This window comes from Paramormyrops kingsleyae, chromosome 8 (assembly GCF_048594095.1).
Source record: "Paramormyrops kingsleyae isolate MSU_618 chromosome 8, PKINGS_0.4, whole genome shotgun sequence".
In the NCBI taxonomy this organism is placed as follows: Eukaryota; Metazoa; Chordata; class Actinopteri; order Osteoglossiformes; family Mormyridae; genus Paramormyrops; species Paramormyrops kingsleyae.
The window spans coordinates 14,694,028-14,714,391 of NC_132804.1; the positions used below are offsets into that span (position 1 = coordinate 14,694,028).

General features: G+C 51.6%; 1 protein-coding gene across 1 annotated transcript; it reads left to right on the top strand.

The window, feature by feature from the left end:
* The first annotated feature begins 16,381 nt into the window (after positions 1-16,381).
* Positions 16,382-18,756, top strand: LOC111839876 (neuropeptides B/W receptor type 2-like). The gene is made up of 2 exons (XM_023804173.2): positions 16,382-16,468; positions 17,005-18,756. The coding sequence occupies exon 2, from the start codon at positions 17,052-17,054 to the stop codon at positions 18,069-18,071; it is 1,020 nt and encodes a 339-aa protein (XP_023659941.1). The 5' UTR covers positions 16,382-16,468; positions 17,005-17,051; the 3' UTR covers positions 18,072-18,756.
* The last annotated feature ends 1,608 nt before the right edge of the window (positions 18,757-20,364 follow it).

Consider the following 20,364-nt stretch of genomic DNA (forward strand, 5'->3'; position numbering starts at 1 on the left):
GACTTTAGGATAGATTTTGCAGATCAACATGAAGATCATTTAAACATAATTTTCTTTGACTGCCTAAGACTTTTGCACAGCAATGTAAATACACACCCAGATAGACAAACAGCTAATCTATACATGCCAGTACACATTCCCACTACCCTACACACTGATCTATCCAGTTAAACATATGCAGACCAACCTAAACAGTAACCCACTCATATCCCTGGAATACTCCATAACTCTCTCATTACTGCAAGCCAAGCAAAGCACATGCAAGATGAAATACAGAGCTGCAGTTTATGGGAAGGTGTACTCCAGAACTGCAGGCATAATTTTTCTCCAGTATCTGGCTCCAGATTCCAGTTGCTTATAGTGGCCATAAATGTAGCATCAATGAAGTTTTTTTGTAATTTAATTTCTAAGTTGGTAAGAGATAATAATGTCCCTGCAATGGGCTGACGCCCCATCCTGGGCTGTTCCCAGCCTTGCGCCCATAGCCTCATACATAGGCTCCGGGCTCCAGACCCTCCTCCCCCCTGGATGGATGTATGGATGGAGAAAACGTGTCCCTTTGTGCATGGATTTCACTAACTGCAAGCACTTTAAGAAAGAAAAAAAGAGAAAAAAATACATTAAAATGAGCATGCAACCCCCTCCCATGCAAAAACAACCTCAGTGCACAGTGGGCTGTAGAACCGCACAAAGTCCATCCCTATTGCATGATGGCTTTCTCTCCAAACCATTTCTCATTAATAATGGTCTGTTCCACTCCCAGTGCTCCATGGTCACAGAGCAAAGTGGTACCAGCTGTGACTTATGTTCCAAGCGCTAATACTTCAAAAAGATGACGCTAATTAAGGAGGAGCGAAGGTTACGTCAGACACTGAATTAATGTACCCCCAGAAATGTGTCTGATGCCTCTCATCTGAATAACCATTTTAACAAAGTTTGATAAACAATGCCTCGTGCATGACTACATTTTAGCCCAGGGGTGGGCAATCTTATCCGCAAAGGGCCGGTGTGTATGCAGGTTTTTGGGGTAACCTTCTGTTCAAGGACTCTTGTGAGGACTCTTCAGCCAATCAGTCCTCTAATCAGTAATCTTGTGGTGTGTTATTGTGTGTCTGACATCCCATACAGAGTGCACCCCTGCTTTGTGACCTGGTGTCGGCTCCAGACCAACACATGACCCTTATAAGAATAAGCAACTGGAAGATGGATGGATGGATGGATGGATGTTTGCCCTGTAATCCTTGCACCATCCCCTTGACTCCGTCCTCACAATTAAAAACTAAGGGTGTGAGAGAGGACAGCACTTTTCGCGGCCCTGTTTGTGAACACATCTCAGACAGCATTTGTGATGATCTACAGGAGTACTAAAAGCTTGGTGATCGTGGAGACCTGGCACTCACGGCAATTAGAAGAGCACATCAGTCATTTGAACACACTGTTGACGTAAATCAACCATAAACCGCTGGAGTTTCTGTTTGAGTGATAAGGCACCTGATATACTGTACACAAGTTAAACATTGTAGTTTTGCTTAATTATAGTCTGCTTTTAGCTCATGTGAGTTTTACTTACATAAAAATGTTCTTAGGACAGAAGGAAAAACAATTGGTTCAGACAGGTGTCTTAGTCCTGCCTAGTTGCTTGGACTCACCTCCTCCACAATCTGATTGGTTATCTTTCTGAACCAATCATTCTTCCTTCTGCCCTCAACATTTATTAAGTAAAAGTGCCATGTGCATGCTTTTAGGATGCATGTTTATTATTAAATATGTTAAATACATATTTACATTTAGTACCTGGTATTGCCTCCTTTGGCAGATACAATCTCTTTAAGGCATATAACTGTCTATCAGTTTCTTACATGGAATTGGACAATTTTTGTCCATTTATCCATGCCTTCAGTTGTGTATTCTTGGGGTTTGCTTCAAGTCTCCCACAGCATGTCAATTGGATTCATTTGACTTGGATATTCCAGAACCCTCCACTGAAATATTTTGAGCCACTTCTTTGTAGATTTGCTTGTATATTTAGGGTCTTTATCAATGACCCTCTTATGGTTCAGCTTCATCTTTTTGATGGTTGTCTTCATATATACTTCAAGCACTTTCTGGTAAGATGTTGAATTCATTGTAGACAGGATGGCCAGGCCCTGCGGTAGCACAACAGCCCCAGACTGAAACACTCTCCCCATTGGCTTCACACTTGGTATGAGATTCTTTCCCTAATGTTCTTTTTTGAGAACAGAGGCTTATGGTTGACTCCTGCACTTTGACATGGATTGTGGCAAGACCTGCCTGTAGATCCCTTGATGACACCATTGGGTTCTTTGAGACTTCCTGATGCATGTTGTACTCTGCTCTTGGACTGAGTGTGGTGGGACAGCTTGTCCTGAACAGACTGCTAGTGGGCTGAAACCTTTTGTAGATTATTTTCCTAACAGTGGAGTGTATGATATCAAAGAAATGGCTTTAAACTCTTTTCCAGAATCCAAAGTATCAACAACCTTCCATCCAGCTCTTTTGGTCCAATCAAGACCAGTTGTTTATATAAGGAGTGACTATCAAAGGTACTGTCTAAAATGACCTAATCATTTGCACCTGATTTGATGCATACTGTATGATTCTAATTTTTAGATTTAATGTAGCAATTAATGTAGGGTTATACTAACTCAACTTTTTAAAATTATATAATACCAATTGTAAATGTGAAGTGTAACTTCAACTTCAATTTTATTATATTTCTCTACCAGTATTGTAGGAATAAAGATGTAATACTTGTCTGTCACAATATACTGAAAAAGACAAACATTTGCAAGGAGTGTACTTACTTTTTCACATAATTGTAAAGGTGTTGAATGACTGTTCTTTGGTTAAATTAAAAGATATTTTTATAATTTTGCAAATGATCGGAGGGACCTGGAAGGCTCATTTGAGGGCAACAGCATTGATGGTAATCGGTATAGAGCATCTAGTCAGGCAAATACTGTCACAGTTCCTGACCTGACCGCTGTATCTGTCCCGCCACCCTGGGAGTCCCTGACCGCTGTATCTGTCCCGCCTCCCTGGGAGTCCCTGACCGCTGTATCTGTCCCGCCTCCCTGGGAGTCCCTGACTCTGTATCTGTCCCGCCACCCTGGGAGTCCCTGACCGCTGTATCGGTCCCGCCTCCCTGGGAGTCCCTGACCGCTGTATCTGTCCCGCCTCCCTGAGAGTCCCTGACCGCTGTATCGGTCCCGCCTCCCTGGGAGTCCCTGACCGCTGTATGTGTCCCGGAACCCTGGGAGTCCATGACGCTGTATCTGTCCCGGAACCCTGGGAGTCCATGACGCTGTATCTGTCCCGCCTCCCTGGGAGTCCCTGACTCTGTATCTGTCCCGCCTCCCTGGGAGTCCCTGACCGCTGTATGTGTCCCGCCTCGCTGGGAGTCCCTGACCGCTGTATCTGTCCCGCCTCCCTGGGAGTCCCTGACCGCTGAATGTGTCCCGCCTCGCTGGGAGTCCCTGACCGCTGTATCTGTCCCGCCTCGCTGGGAGTCCCTGACCGCTGTATCTGTCCCGCCTCCCTGGGAGTCCCTGACCGCTGTATCTGTACGCCTCCCTGGGAGTCCCTAACCGCTGTATCTGTCCCGCCTCCCTGGGAGTCCCTGACCGCTGTATCTGTCCCGCCTCGCTGGGAGTCCCTGACCGCTGTATCTGTCCCGCCTCCCTGGGAGTCCCTGACCGCTGAATGTGTCCCGCCTCGCTGGGAGTCCCTGACCGCTGTATCTGTCCCGCCTCGCTGGGAGTCCCTGACCGCTGTATCTGTCCCGCCTCCCTGGGAGTCCCTGACCGCTGTATCTGTACGCCTCCCTGGGAGTCCCTAACCGCTGTATCTGTCCCGCATCCCTGGGAGTCCCTGACCGCTGTATCTGTCCCGCCTCGCTGGGAGTCCCTGACCGCTGTATCTGTCCCGCCTCGCTGGGAGTCCCTGACCGCTGTATCGGTCCCGCCTCCCTCGGAGTCCCTGACCGCTGTATCTGGCCCGCCTCCCTGGGAGTCCCTGACCGCTGTATCTGTCCCGCCTCCCTGGGAGTCCCTGACCGCTGTATCTGTCCCGCCTCCCTGGGAGTCCCTGACCGCTGTATCTGTCCCGCCTCCATGGGAGTCCCTGACCGCTGTATCTGTCCCGCCTCCCTGGGAGTCCCTGACCGCTGTATCTGTCCCGCCTCCCTGGGAGTCCCTGACCGCTGTATCTGTCCCGCCTCCATGGGAGTCCCTGACCGCTGTATCTGTCCCGCCTCCCTGGGAGTCCCTGACCGCTGTATCTGTCCCGCCTCCATGGGAGTCCCTGACCGCTGTATGTGTCCCGGAACCCTGGGAGTCCATGACGCTGTATCTGTCCCGGAACCCTGGGAGTCCATGACGCTGTATCTGTCCCGCCTCCCTGGGAGTCCCTGACTCTGTATCTGTCCCGCCTCCATGGGAGTCCCTGACCGCTGTATCTGTCCCGCCTCCCTGGGAGTCCCTGACCGCTGTATCTGTCCCGCCTCGCTGGGAGTCCCTGACCGCTGAATCTGTCCCGCCTCGCTGCGAGTCCCTGACCGCTGTATCTGTCCCGCCTCCATGGGAGTCCCTGACCGCTGTATCTGTCCCGCCTCCCTGGGAGTCCCTGACCGCTGTATCTGTCCCGCCTCCATGGGAGTCCCTGACCGCTGTATCTGTCCCGCCTCCCTGGGAGTCCCTGACCGCTGTATCTGTCCCGCCTCCATGGGAGTCCCTGACCGCTGTATCTGTCCCGCCTCGCTGCGAGTCCCTGACCGCTATATCTGTCCCGCCTCGCTGCGAGTCCCTGACCGCTGTATCTGTCCCGCCTCCCTGGGAGTCACTGACCGCTGTATCTGTCCCGCCTCCCTGGGAGTCCCTGACTCTGTATCTGTCCCGCCACCCTGGGAGTCCCTGACCGCTGTATCGGTCCCGCCTCCCTGGGAGTCCCTGACCGCTGTATCTGTCCCGCCTCCCTGGGAGTCCCTGACCGCTGTATCGGTCCCGCCTCCCTGGGAGTCCCTGACCGCTGTATGTGTCCCGGAACCCTGGGAGTCCATGACGCTGTATCTGTCCCGGAACCCTGGGAGTCCATAACGCTGTATCTGTCCCGCCTCCCTGGGAGTCCCTGACTCTGTATCTGTCCCGCCTCCCTGGGAGTCCCTGACCGCTGTATGTGTCCCGCCTCGCTGGGAGTCCCTGACCGCTGTATCTGTCCCGCCTCCCTGGGAGTCCCTGACCGCTGTATCTGTCCCGCCTCCATGGGAGTCCCTGACCGCTGTATCTGTCCCGCCTCCCTAGGAGTCCCTGACCGCTGTATCTGTCCCGCCTCCCTGGGAGTCCCTGACCGCTGTATCTGTCCCGCCTCCATGGGAGTCCCTGACCGCTGTATCTGTCCCGCCTCCCTGGGAGTCCCTGACCGCTGTATCTGTCCCGCCTCCCTGGGAGTCCCTGACCGCTGTATCTGTCCCGCCTCCATGGGAGTCCCTGACCGCTGTATCTGTCCCGCCTCGCTGGGAGTCCCTGACCGCTGTATCTGTCCCGCCTCGCTGGGAGTCCCTGACCGCTGTATCGGTCCCGCCTCCCTCGGAGTCCCTGACCGCTGTATCTGTCCCGCCTCCCTGGGAGTCCCTGACCGCTGTATCTGTCCCGCCTCCCTGGGAGTCCCTGACCGCTGTATCTGTCCCGCCTCCATGGGAGTCCCTGACCGCTGTATCTGTCCCGCCTCCCTGGGAGTCCCTGACCGCTGTATCTGTCCCGCCTCCCTGGGAGTCCCTGACCGCTGTATCTGTCCCGCCTCCATGGGAGTCCATGACCGCTGTATCTGTCCCGCCTCCCTGGGAGTCCCTGACCGCTGTATCTGTCCCGCCTCCATGGGAGTCCCTGACCGCTGTATGTGTCCCGGAACCCTGGGAGTCCATGACGCTGTATCTGTCCCGGAACCCTGGGAGTCCATGACGCTGTATCTGTCCCGGAACCCTGGGAGTCCATGACGCTGTATCTGTCCCGCCTCCCAGGGAGTCCCTGACCGCTGTATCGGTCCCGCCTCCCTGGGAGTCCCTGACCGCTGTATCGGTCCCGCCTCCCTGGGAGTCCCTGACCGCTGTATCTGTCCCGCCTCCCTGGGAGTCCCTGACCGCTGTATCTGTCCCGCCTCCATGGGAGTCCCTGACCGCTGTATCTGTCCCGCCTCCCTGGGAGTCCCTGACCGCTGTATCTGTCCCGCCTCCATGGGAGTCCCTGACCGCTGTATGTGTCCCGGAACCGTGGGAGTCCATGACGCTGTATCTGTCCCGGAACCCTGGGAGTCCATGACGCTGTATCTGTCCCGCCTCCCTGGGAGTCCCTGACTCTGTATCTTTCCCGCCTCCATGGGAGTCCCTGACCGCTGTATCTGTCCCGCCTCCCTGGGAGTCCCTAACCGCTGTATCTGTTCCGCCTCGCTGGGAGTCCCTGACCGCTGTATCTGTCCCGCCTCCATGGGAGTCCCTGACCGCTGTATCTGTCCCGCCTCCATGGGAGTCCCTGACCGCTGTATCTGTCCCGCCTCCCTGGGAGTCCCTGACCGCTGTATCTGTCCCGCCTCCATGGGAGTCCCTGACCGCTGTATCTGTCCCGCCTCCCTGGGAGTCCCTGACCGCTGTATCTGTCCCGCCTCGCTGGGAGTCCCTGACCGCTGTATCGGTCCCGCCTCCCTCGGAGTCCCTGACCGCTGTATCGGTCCCGCCTCCCTGGGAGTCCATGACGCTGTATCTGTCCCGCCTCCCTGGGAGTCCCTGACTCTGTATCTGTCCCGCCTCCATGGGAGTCCCTGATCGCTGTATCTGTCCCGCCTCCCTGGGAGTCCCTGACCGCTGTATCTGTCCCGCCTCGCTGGGAGTCCCTGACCGCTGTATCTGTCCCGCCTCGCTGCGAGTCCCTGACCGCTGTATCTGTCCCGCCTCCATGGGAGTCCCTGACCGCTGTATCTGTCCCGCCTCCCTGGGAGTCCCTGACCGCTGTATCTGTCCCGCCTCCATGGGAGTCCCTGACCGCTGTATCTGTCCCGCCTCCCTGGGAGTCCCTGACTCTGTATCTGTCCCGCCTCCATGGGAGTCCCTGACCGCTTTATCTGTCCCGCCTCCCTGGGAGTCCCTGACAGCTGAATGTGGCCCGCCTCGCTGGGAGTCCCTGACCGCTGTATCTGTCCCACCTCGCTGGGAGTCCCTGACCGCTGTATCTGTCCCGCCTCCCTGGGAGTCCCTGACCGCTGTATCTGTACGCCTCCCTGGGAGTCCCTAACCGCTGTATCTGTCCCGCCTCCCTGGGAGTCCCTGACCGCTGTATCTGTCCCGCCTCGCTGGGAGTCCCTGACCGCTGTATCTGTCCCGCCTCGCTGGGAGTCCCTGACCGCTGTATCGGTCCCGCCTCCCTCGGAGTCCCTGACCGCTGTATCTGTCCCGCCTCCCTTGGAGTCCCTGACCGCTGTATCTGTCCCAGAACCCTGGGAGTCCCTGACCGCTGTATCTGTCCCGCCTCCATGGGAGTCCCTGACCGCTGTATCTGTCCCGCCTCCCTGGGAGTCCCTGACCGCTGTATCTGTCCCGCCTCCATGGGAGTCCCTGACCGCTCTATGTGTCCCGGAACCCTGGGAGTCCATGACGCTGTATCTGTCCCGCCTCCCAGGGAGTCCCTGACCGCTGTATCGGTCCCGCCTCCCTGGGAGTCCCTGACCGCTGTATCGGTCCCGCCTCCCTGGGAGTCCCTGACCGCTGTATCTGTCCCGCCTCCCTGGGAGTCCCTGACCGCTGTATCGGTCCCGCCTCCCTGGGAGTCCCTGACCGCTGTATCTGTCCCGCCTCCCTGGGAGTCCCTGACCGCTGTATGTGTCCCGGAACCCTGGGAGTCCATGACGCTGTATCTGTCCCGGAACCCTGGGAGTCCATGACGCTGTATCTGTCCCGCCTCCCTGGGAGTCCCTGACTCTGTATCTGTCCCGCCTCCATGGGAGTCCCTGACCGCTGTATCTGTCCCGCCTCCCTGGGAGTCCCTGACCGCTGTATCTGTCCCGCCTCCCTGGGAGTCCCTGACCGCTGTATCTGTCCCGCCTCCCTGGGAGTCCCTGACCGCTGTATCTGTCCCGCCTCGCTGGGAGTCCCTGACCGCTGTATCTGTCCCGCCTCGCTGCGAGTCCCTGACCGCTGTATCTGTCCCGCCTCCATGGGAGTCCCTGACCGCTGTATCTGTCCCGCCTCCATGGGAGTCCCTGACCGCTGTATCTGTCCCGCCTCCCTGGGAGTCCCTGACCGCTGTATCTGTCCCGCCTCGCTGCGAGTCCCTGACCGCTGTATCTGTCCCGCCTCGCTGCGAGTCCCTGACCGCTGTATCTGTCCCGCCTCCCTGGGAGTCCCTGACCGCTGTATCGGTCCTGCCTCCCTGGGAGTCCCTGACCGCTGTATCTATCCGCCTCCCTGGGAGTCCCTGACCGCTGTATCTGTCCCGCCTCGCTGGGAGTCCCTGACCGCTGTATCGGTCCCGCCTCCCTCGGAGTCCCTGACCGCTGTATTGGTCCCGCCTCCCTGGGAGTCCATGACGCTGTATCTGTCCCGCCTCCCTGGGAGTCCCTGACTCTGTATCTGTCCCGCCTCCCTGGGAGTCCCTGACCGCTGTATCTGTCCCGCCTCCCTGGGAGTCCCTGACCGCTGTATCTGTCCCGCCTCGCTGGGAGTCCCTGACCGCTGTATCTGTCCCGCCTCGCTGCGAGTCCCTGACCGCTGTATCTGTCCCGCCTCCATGGGAGTCCCTGACCGCTGTATCTGTCCCGCCTCCCTGGGAGTCCCTGACCGCTGTATCTGTCCCGCCTCGCTGCGAGTCCCTGACCGCTGTATCTGTCCCGCCTCCCTGGGAGTCCCTGACCGCTGTATCGGTCCCGCCTCCCTGGGAGTCCCTGACCGCTGTATCTATCCGCCTCCCTGGGAGTCCCTGACCGCTGTATCTGTCCCGCCTCGCTGGGAGTCCCTGACCGCTGTATCGGTCCCGCCTCCCTCGGAGTCCCTGACCGCTGTATTGGTCCCGCCTCCCTGGGAGTCCATGACGCTGTATCTGTCCCGCCTCCCTGGGAGTCCCTGACTCTGTATCTGTCCCGCCTCCCTGGGAGTCCCTGACCGCTGTATCTGTCCCGCCTCCCTGGGAGTCCCTGACCGCTGTATCTGTCCCGCCTCGCTGGGAGTCCCTGACCGCTGTATCTGTCCCGCCTCGCTGCGAGTCCCTGACCGCTGTATCTGTCCCGCCTCCATGGGAGTCCCTGACCGCTGTATCTGTCCCGCCTCCCTGGGAGTCCCTGACCGCTGTATCTGTCCCGCCTCCATGGGAGTCCCTGACCGCTGTATCTGTCCCGCCTCCCTGGGAGTCCCTGACTCTGTATCTGTCCCGCCTCCATGGGAGTCCCTGACCGCTGTATCTGTCCCGCCTCCCTGGGAGTCCCTGACCGCTGAATGTGTCCCGCCTCGCTGGGAGTCCCTGACCGCTGTATCTGTCCCGCCTCGCTGGGAGTCCCTGACCGCTGTATCTGTCCCACCTCGCTGGGAGTCCCTGACCGCTGTATCTGTACGCCTCCCTGGGAGTCCCTGACCGCTGTATCTGTCCCGCCTCCCTGGGAGTCCCTGACCGCTGTATCGGTCCCGCCTCCCTCGGAGTCCCTGACCGCTGTATCTGTCCCGCCTCCCTGGGAGTCCCTGACCGCTGTATCTGTCCCGCCTCCCTGGGAGTCCCTGACCGCTGTATCTGTCCCGCCTCCATGGGAGTCCCTGACCGCTGTATCTGTCCCGCCTCCATGGGAGTCCCTGACCGCTGTATCTGTCCCGCCTCCCTTGGAGTCCCTGACCGCTGTATCTGTCCCGCCTCCCTGGGAGTCCCTGACCGCTGTATCTGTCCCGCCTCCATGGGAGTCCCTGACCGCTGTATCTGTCCCGCCTCCCTGGGAGTCCCTGACCGCTGTATCTGTCCCGCCTCCATGGGAGTCCCTGACCGCTGTATCTGTCCCGCCTCCCTGGGAGTCCCTGACCGCTGTATGTGTCCCGGAACCCTGGGAGTCCATGACGCTGTATCTGTCCCGGAACCCTGGTAGTCCATGACGCTGTATCTGTCCCGCCTCCCTGGGAGTCCCTGACCGCTGTATCGGTCCCGCCTCCCTGGGAGTCCCTGACCGCTGTATCTGTCCCGCCTCCCTGGGAGTCCCTGACCACTGTATGTGTCCCGGAACCCTGGGAGTCCATGACGCTGTATCTGTCCCGGAACCCTGGGAGTCCATGACGCTGTATCTGTCCCGCCTCCCTGGGAGTCCCTGACCGCTGTATCTGTCCCGCCTCCCTGGGAGTCCCTGACCGCTGTATCTGTCCCGCCTCGCTGGGAGTCCCTGACCGCTGTATCTGTCCCGCCTCGCTGCGAGTCCCTGACCGCTGTATCTGTCCCGCCTCCCTGGGAGTCCCTGACCGCTGTATCTGTCCCGCCTCCCTGGGAGTCCCTGACCGCTGTATCTGTCCCGCCTCCCTGGGAGTCCCTGACCGCTGTATCTGTCCCGCCTCGCTGGGAGTCCCTGACCGCTGTATCTGTCCCGCCTCCCTGGGAGTCGCTGACCGCTGTATCTGTCCCGCCTCCCTGGGAGTCCCTGACCGCTGTATCTGTCCGCCTCCCTGGGAGTCCCTGACCCCTGTATCTGTCCCGCCTCGCTGGGAGTCCCTGACCGCTGTATCGGTCCCGCCTCCCTCGGAGTCCCTCACCGCTGTACAGTATCTGTCCCGCCTCCCTGGGAGTCCCTGAACGCTGTATCTGTCTCGCCTCCCTGGGAGTCCCTGACCGCTGTATCTGTCCCGCCTCCATGGGAGTCCCTGACCGCTGTATCTGTCCCGCCTCCCTGGGAGTCCCTGACCGCTGTATTGGTCCCGCCTCCCTGGGATTCCCTGACTGTATCTGTCCCGCCTCCCTGGGAGTCCCTGACGACTGTATCTGTCCCGCCTCCCTGGGAGTCCCTGACCGCTGTATCTGTCCGGCCTCCCTGGGAGTCCATGACCGCTGTATCTGTCCCGCCTCCCTGGGAGTCCCTGACCGCTGTATCTGTCCCGCCTCCCTGGGAGTCCCTGACCGCTGTATCTGTCCCGCCTTCCTGAGAGTCCCTGACCGCTGCATCGGTCCCGCCACCCTGGGAGTCCCTGACTGTATCTGTCCCACCTCCCTGGGAGTCCCTGACCGCTGTATCAGTCCCGTCTCCCTGGGAGTCCCTGACCGCTGTATCTGTCCCGCCTCCCTGGGAGTCCCTGACCGCTGTATCTGTCCCGCCTCCCTGGGAGTCCCTGACCGCTGTATCTGTCCCGCCTCCCTGGGAGTCCCTGACCGCTGTATCTGTCCCGCCTCGCTGGGAGTCCCTGACCGCTGTATCTGTCCCGCCTCCCTGGGAGTCGCTGACCGCTGTATCTGTCCCGCCTCCCTGGGAGTCCCTGACCGCTGTATCTGTCCGCCTCCCTGGGAGTCCCTGACCCCTGTATCTGTCCCGCCTCGCTGGGAGTCCCTGACCGCTGTATCGGTCCCGCCTCCCTCGGAGTCCCTCACCGCTGTACAGTATCTGTCCCGCCTCCCTGGGAGTCCCTGAACGCTGTATCTGTCTCGCCTCCCTGGGAGTCCCTGACCGCTGTATCTGTCCCGCCTCCATGGGAGTCCCTGACCGCTGTATCTGTCCCGCCTCCCTGGGAGTCCCTGACCGCTGTATTGGTCCCGCCTCCCTGGGATTCCCTGACTGTATCTGTCCCGCCTCCCTGGGAGTCCCTGACCGCTGTATCTGTCCCGCCTCCCTGGGAGTCCCTGACCGCTGTATCTGTCCCGCCTCCCTGGGAGTCCATGACCGCTGTATCTGTCCCGCCTCCCTGGGAGTCCCTGACCGCTGTATCTGTCCCGCCTCCCTGGGAGTCCCTGACCGCTGTATCTGTCCCGCCTTCCTGAGAGTCCCTGACCGCTGCATCGGTACCGCCACCCTGGGAGTCCCTGACTGTATCTGTCCCACCTCCCTGGGAGTCCCTGACCGCTGTATCAGTCCCGTCTCCCTGGGAGTCCCTGACCGCTGTATCTGTCCCGCCTCCCTGGGAGCCCATGACCGCTGTATCTGTCCCGCCTCCCTGGGAGTCCCTGACCGCTGTATCTGTCCCGCCTCCCTGGGAGTCCCTGACCGCTGTATGTGTCCCGACTCGCTGGGAGTCCCTGACCGCTGTATCTGTCCCGCCTCGCTGGGAGTCCCTGACCGCTGTATCTGTCCCGCCTCCCTGGGAGTCCCTGACCGCTGTATCTGTCCCGCCTCGCTGGGAGTCCCTGACCGCTGTATGTGTCCCGCCTCCCTGGGAGTCCCTGACCGCTGTATCTGTCCCGCCGCCCTGGGAGTCCCTGACCTCTGTATCTGTTCTGCCTCGCTGGGAGTCCCTGACCTCTGTATCTGTTCTGCCTCGCTGGGAGTCCCTGACCGCTGTATCTGTCCTGCCTCGCTGGGAGTCCCTGACGCTGTATGTGTCCCGCCGCCCTGGGAGTCCCTGACCGCTGTATCTGTCCCACCTCGCTGGGAGTCCCTGACCTCTGTTTCTGTTCTGCCTCGTTGGGAGTCCCTGACCGCTATATCCGTCCCCACCTCACATTAATGTCAGTTCACCATTAGTGAATTTTCTGGTAATACGATGCAGAAAAATATACTTATGTATCTATCAGTATAGATGCAAACCTGCCCGGAAACCAGACATATCTATGGTAATAAAACAATTTGGTGTGTTAGAATTGTACGAATGCAAAGAAAAACCTGTCATGAAGATCAAATGATACCCTTCAGAATGCTAATGAAAACAGTTTATTATTGTAAATGTGTTGAGGGTCATAAGCAAGGAAAAAAGAAAACAGTAGCTCTTCTGCCTGAGGTGAAATTGTAGATAAAATTTGGTTTTGTTCATGTATTGCTCATGATACTAGGATATAACTGGTTTGTCTTATGAGTTTCATCACAACTGATATTTGGAAATCTTTCGGCTAGTGGGACCAGGAAAGCAGCTGGTGGCTGATGCTCTCCCCTTCAGTCAGAGGGATGAGCCTCACTACCCATCAAGGGAAATCTGGGAATCACATCTTCACCTAGAAGTACAGTAACCTCTTCAGATTTATGAGGGTTAGGGGTCCCCACGAATGTGAAAATTTGCGAATAATACTTGAGCACCCTTAACCTCAAACCATAACAGTCTGCTGGCCTGAACGACAACATAAAAAGTCTACTTATTGCCAATTTCAGACAAACTGTACTGTACTGTACTATTTGCATGTCAAATTACAATCAAGACCTTTATAAAAAATATACAAACCATCTAAATTATGACCCTGTATGTGCAGTTACTACTGTATGCACAGGGAGCTCTACATTTTGGACTCATCATTAAGAATGCAAAATTAATGGCATTGAAAAGTTAAATGGTTATCGTGAGAAACGCAAGATTCCACAGACACAAAGACAGCTAATACGTGACTGAGGCTGGTTGCTAAGGCAAAGATGCATGGTACCCAAGCCAAGACTTTTAATGTTACAGATATAGTATGTACTTAGGCTAGTAAATATTATGTGTCACAAAAAAACATGGACTTCTACAGATCCCCAAGGACTGGATTGGGAAACTCTGCAGTACATGGTTTTGCCTAAAATAATGATTTGGAAGCAATGGAAATCTCAGGGAATCTTTATGCCGATTACTACTGGCCTCCTGAGGCTTACAGAGACTGTAGGCCATAGCATTGCCCTTTCATGGTACTGCGGTGGTCATTTTACAGGCAGGTCAGACTGAAATTGTGGTTGGGAACATAGAAGGACACAACAGACAGTATAACAAGATGGAAAACAGGAAAAGAAATATCAGCCCTAAAAATATTAATGACATTAAAACAGTAAAAAGTTCACAGCGGCAATAAAAAGTTCTTCTTGGTTAAATAAATTCAACAATGATATAACCTGTAACATTTTTTATTAATAGAATAAGAAGAAGGTAGTAATAAATCAATAATTGCAATTTAAAGTGTCCTCAATATTTATATAGTCTTCTCTGTGACCCAAATATCTTACAATAAAACTAAATTGCTCTGGGACCTTTTTTTTATTTTTACTCATTTAATCCGAAAAAAACATGCTGCCAAAAGGCGGGTGGCCCAGCGGGTAGAACTGTTGCCTCTCATCTCAAAGGCTGACGACTTTTACTCTGTATGCTGTTTGCTCTCCCTGTATTGTGCAGGTTTACTGCTGCAGTCCAAAGACATACAGTTGGGCTATCTGGTGTCTCTAAACTGCTCATAATGTAAGTGTCCTGTGACTGGCATCCTGACCAGGATCTGCTCCAGGTTTGTGCCCCTGTACTGCCTGTGACAATTAGATGTCTATTGCTAACGCAATACTGCCAAAAAATATCTGTATAGAAACACAAATCCATAATTATTACCCTGGTATTGCCCCACTGATTGTTTATTGTTCTTCGTCATGCTGAAATAGTTTCTTTTTACACTTTAGGGAGGTAAGTTTGGGTTTCTTGGTTGGACCTAAAACAAATTAGAAAATGGTAATAATGGAAATAACCTGATATTCGAGATTGTGTTATTCAAGCTGGATGACAGAGTATAGGAGTATGTGTGCGTGTGTGTGTGTGCATCCAATAATATCTAGATGAGGATCAGTTTGTGTCAAGGTGCTTGAACTTTAAGGCATGTCAACAGCACGTTGTGGATGAATGCGAGAGGGGAGGCTTTGACTCAGAGACCTTCGAGTGGGGCAGCCTGTGACCCCTAGAGGCTTAATCATAACCATAAAGCATGTGTTTGTATTGACGGGAACAGGACGGTTATGACATGCTGACCCAGTGGGCAGCATACCTGTCAAGTTTTGGATTTGAAAATAAGGGAAATTTTCCGGCACCCACCGCGAGCCACCCCACCACCCCAACCAAGCTCCAGTATCCCTTACATTTTAAGACGTGTACAAGAAATCTAAAATAACCACTTGTCATTTACATTTTATTTTCATTACACATTTCCTTTTAATTTCTCATGCTCACTCATGTGGCACTCTGGCATTCACTAATGACTTATTATACAGATTTGTTGCAGACTTTGTATCCTTGTTGAAGTCATCACAGAAGGTGAAAGTAACGTTGTTTTTGCCACACAGCATTGCCATTTTAACCTCCGCATTTATGACCTGGTTAATGTTGTAACTGTAGACTACTGCAGGTGGCAGTTCTCGCGAGGCTACTTACAGTTCAGTTTGGAGAGGCAGAGGATTTTTTTTTTTTAAATGATATTATAATACGGGAGATTTACGGGAAAATACTAATACGGGAGGACGGCGGGAAACAGGGGTAAAATACGGTAGTTTCCCGGCAAAAATAGGGAGACTTCACAGCTATGGTGGGCAGCACTGTCACCTGACATCTTCAGGACTGTGGGTTTTGGTCCCATTGAAAGCCTCCTTGTTTTTCCTGTTTGTGTGGGTTTCCTTCTACAGTTTAAAAACACCTTATTAGGCAAATCAGTGTCTCTAAATTGCACATGATGTGTGAATGTTCCCTTGGTTGGAAAGACCAGTTCTCTGTGCATCCTAGAACATTTTCCAGGTTCACCAAGAATATATATACAGTATATATTCTTGTGCTGAAGTGCTTATGAGAGGTGGATTTAAAAAACGATATCAGACATTTTTATCATACTTTCCAAATTGAAATGAGGGATAGAGTAAAAAAAAATTGCACCCATTGACAAGGGAAGACAGGACTTGATTTGCTAGACTAAATGGGAATCTTTTATCAATATGTCTCTGAGCGGCCCCTCTTGTAACTAAGTGCTTGCAAAGACATATAATTACTGGAGAGAAGTGATTGCCTTATCAAGTGTTAATTGGAATCTGAATGGTCACACTGGAAACACTAACAATAGTAACTTCACAGGATTACAGTGTGTCCATGTCAGGGATCTAATCAGATGTTGTGACTCCCGGATACATTTGACCTTGACTCTGAAAGCAGCAACACATCTGCAGCCACATCCACAAATATAAACTGTGAATGGTCAAAAGGATGCATTGGGAACAGAAGCAGCAGGGAAGTCATAATTCAGACACCCAAGGTGGGACTCGGATCAAACAAATAGTAACGATGTAAAGGTGGTAGGAACTTCGAGCCTTATCATACGCATTAGTTTTTTCTTGGTATTTCGCTTTTTTCTCTCAGTCAGAAATAACATGACTAATTCACCAATTAGCGGCCAGTGAGTAAATGATAAAACAAGTGAGAAAACAACTCAGGGCACATGACGTCATACATGCACTTGCCCCACTTCATCCAGCGCGCTCGGCGAACCGAGAGCTCGTGCTGTTACACGCCACGCGCCGGACTGAGAGGAGAAGCGCGAGCTTTGTCGCTTCGGTAAGGATAATATACTCCTTTTATGTATATTTCTCCCTAGCAACCTTTCAGTATTGTTTATTTTGAATATGCATTTACGTAGAGCCGCGTGTACATTGTCATTCCTATTTAAACAAGCTCATTTTGCGAGTTGGTGATTTTAGAATTTTAAAATTGATTTTATCATTCGCCATAATTTATGGTGACAGTATCGTAGTTTTAATAAGCAATGAACTGTGTGTTTTATAACAAAAATAAATTACATCTGCCATAAAAGTTTACATATATTACTTGTTTTAACCCTAACACCCAGAGTCTAGTTTATAGCACAAAAAGAATATAGGCCTAATAAGTTTGTATTGATCATTCTATAATTTAAATGGCAATTATTTATTCGTTTCTTTGGTATTTAATTCGTATAGGATGACATACTCCAAAGTATACGCGTTATATTTAACAGCATGTAAAGATAAAAAAATACCGCAAGGATAGAAATTTGACGGAAAATTAAAGGAAATTGCAATAGTGTAAGATACTTTTTTCATTCCATATTTCAGCAATACTGGGGTGTGCCCTACCAACTGCAAAAAAAAAAAAAAAAAAGATGGAAAATATATCCAAGTATGACGGAACAAACACCGTCTGTAACCATTCACTGGACTATTATTCCAACAATTCAAACAATCGAACCGACTTAAATTGCACTGGCCAGGCGGGGTACTTTTTTTACCCAGATATTTATATCCTTTTGCCGGTCATCTACTCTGTGATCTGCGCGGTGGGGTTGACTGGCAATACGGCGGTGATTTATGTAATTCTGAAAGCGCCCAAAATGAAGACAGTCACCAACATGTTCATTCTCAACTTGGCCATCGCCGACGACCTGTTTACGCTCGTTCTGCCCATCAACATCGCCGAGCACTTCCTGCACTACTGGCCCTTCGGCGAGGTCTTGTGCAAAATCATCCTTTCCATCGACCACTATAACATCTTCTCCAGCATCTACTTTCTAACGGTAATGAGCGTCGATCGGTACCTGGTGGTCCTGGCGACGGTGCAGTCCAAGCGTATGCCCCATCGCACCTACAGGGCGGCCAAAACAGTCAGCATTTGCGTGTGGACGCTAGTTATTCTAATCGTCATGCCTTTCACAGTTTTCGCAGGCATTTATATTAACCCCGACAACATGGATAGGAAAAGTTGCGTCCTGACTTTCCCCAGCCCGGAGAGTTTCTGGTTCAAGGCCAGCCGTATCTACACCCTCATTCTTGGCTTTGCCATCCCAGTGTCCACCATCTGCATCCTGTATACTATGATGCTTTACAAATTGCGAAACATGCGGCTGAACTCCAACGCCAAAGCCCTTGACAAGGCGAAGAAGAAAGTTACGATCATGGTGTTCATCGTCCTGGCGGTATGCCTGTTCTGCTGGACCCCGTTCCACCTTAGCACCGTCGTGGCTCTCACCACGGATATCAAAACGACCCCACTCGTGATCGGAATCTCCTATTTTATCACCAGTTTGAGCTACGCTAACTCATGTCTTAACCCGTTTCTGTACGCCTTCTTGGATGACAGTTTTAGGAAGGCTTTCAAGAAGATGTTAGAATGTAGACCCAGCTGAATGCAAAACAGGACTTGACCCTTTTTGGCCTAATTACTCGTCTAATTATCGTAACACCTATTAAACAAGTACGTTACGGGTGTACGCTGAAGGCATGTTAAGTTATTTATAGTACGTTCAAATATGACAATGTCTCCCTCTTGTGTTGTAAGAAGGCAATTCTAAAACAGAGAGCGACATTGAAAATGTCCATGAACTAAGGTAATGCACTGGCTGGAAACATTTTTATGTGAACGAAATATTTTTTTAAAGGTGTAGCTGATAAGTGACGTTAATGTAAATAGTTTGAACATGTAAATAGCTAGATTTGTGTGTGTGTGTCCACATACACGCGTGTGTGTGTTTTTCCACTTAAAGTTAAATATAAATGTCACCATTTTGTATGTATTATATTATCAGTGTATTGACATTATCATTTTTGCTTTTCATTAATTGGGTTTGGGAAATTATCAAAGTGTAAAGAAAACCAGTCTACCTTCACTTAAGAAAAAGTTCGTAACTGTGGACTATGAAAAGTGGAGATTATCCAGTTTGATGTTTGAATATTTACCTCTTCCTCTTAGAGTATAGGGGAAACATAAAGCTTGAAGGCAAATCTGTAAAGTAATTTACTTCTATAATATATTGTCAATATATACACACAGGGAACTGAAAGCACCTGCTAAACTATATATATTGTCGTAAAAATTTTTATACCTGTAAATAAATGTGAAATGAAAAATAGTTTTGATTGCTTTATGTTATTTGAGAGAAAAAATATCTTTGTATTGTACTCCAATAATAGCTTTGTATTTTCAGTGGAGTGGCCATCAAGGTGTCAATATTATGGGATGTTTTACGAAAGGCCCCTTCAAGGCGATCTTTTAGACATGTAGAACAGTCAGTGTTTGTGTCAGCTCCTGGAATTCTGCAGCTTAATTTACAGACTTTGGCAAACTACTTGTTTCTAATTGATGTACAGCTCGCTACAGCATTATAATACATATATAATTCTGAGCGTCATAGGATCTGACCTTGCAATGCTTGGTCATGTGTCTGGTTCATATCACCTACTGCCCCATCCTTGCTCTTCCAGCAGGTTCTCCAGCAGGACATACCTGTGCATTTAATGAAGAATGTGTATTGTGATCAGCATGCAAGGGGCCTCATGGGTTGTGAAGCATTAGTCATGTGGGTCAAGGTAAAAACTGACAAACAGCAATGCACATGATACAAGACCTAAGTAAGAAGGAATTACAAGGCGAAACGTCATTATTGTGCAATTTCTCCTGCATTTAAATTAATCGACAGCAGCCAGTGGATCTGAAGAAAAAAATGTCAGTGCTAAATGCTTTTAATGGTTTTGTTTTTAAATTTAAAGACAAAAGTTCAGCTCAAATAAATTCAAATACACCTCAGCACAGGAGGTAAATAAGTTACAATTAGTAGGAAGTTTTAATAATTAATATTTAGGAATAAAAGGTTCATAAGTTTGATGGGCATCGTCTCAATTCAGTTCAATTTTATTTGCATAATGCATTTTCACAACACTACATTGGTTCAAATTGCTCCAATGGCTTTGGAATTACACTACATATATTTAAAACTTAATTGCAGTTCAAAACAAAATACACCGTTCACCATGGCCTCTTCAAAATATCAGGTTCCCTTAATGTTTCATTTGCACTGTTTTGAGACAGGAGAGGCATTGCAATGGCACTGAATGGGTACATGCGCCTTCTAGTGGTGAAACTAAAACCTTAACATTCTATTATAGTCCATGACGTTTTTTCTGCCATTTCACCTATGTTACATCTCCAGATCTAGAGCAAGACCTTTGATAATCGCAGTACCATACATTTTCATGTTCTGTTTATATGCTCTAAAGCTTCTGTTGTAGCTGTGCTTCAGAAAGCTTCAGTGTTCCACTGCTGCATTCACTGTACTCATGTGGTTAGAGAAGCTTTAAGAGAAACTCAGAAACATGTTTTTTTCTATAAAATTGTGATCCAAGAGGTTTTAAAGACATGTTTAATGTATAGTAGCATAAAATTAATACATTGGACCATGGGTGTCACTAGGTCCAATCACTGAGGGCTATAGCCAGCGAATATTTTAAGCCTAGCCCCGAGTATTTTAGCCCCAATGCCAGTCTTTCATCAAAAAAAAAAATATAATAATTCAAGCCCCAGGTAAACTTGACTTAGCGTCTGATTTTTTTTCAATAGCTAGAAACGTCCCTGCATTGGACTGTGAATCCAATAGTGTAACATTATTCCTTTTGGTAATCGGCAGATCATCCTCCAACACACAG

Bases quoted from the DNA above. Each gene is read 5' to 3' on its own strand.
- LOC111839876 (XM_023804173.2), top strand. From the start codon at position 17,052: ATGGAAAATATATCCAAGTATGACGGAACAAACACCGTCTGTAACCAT.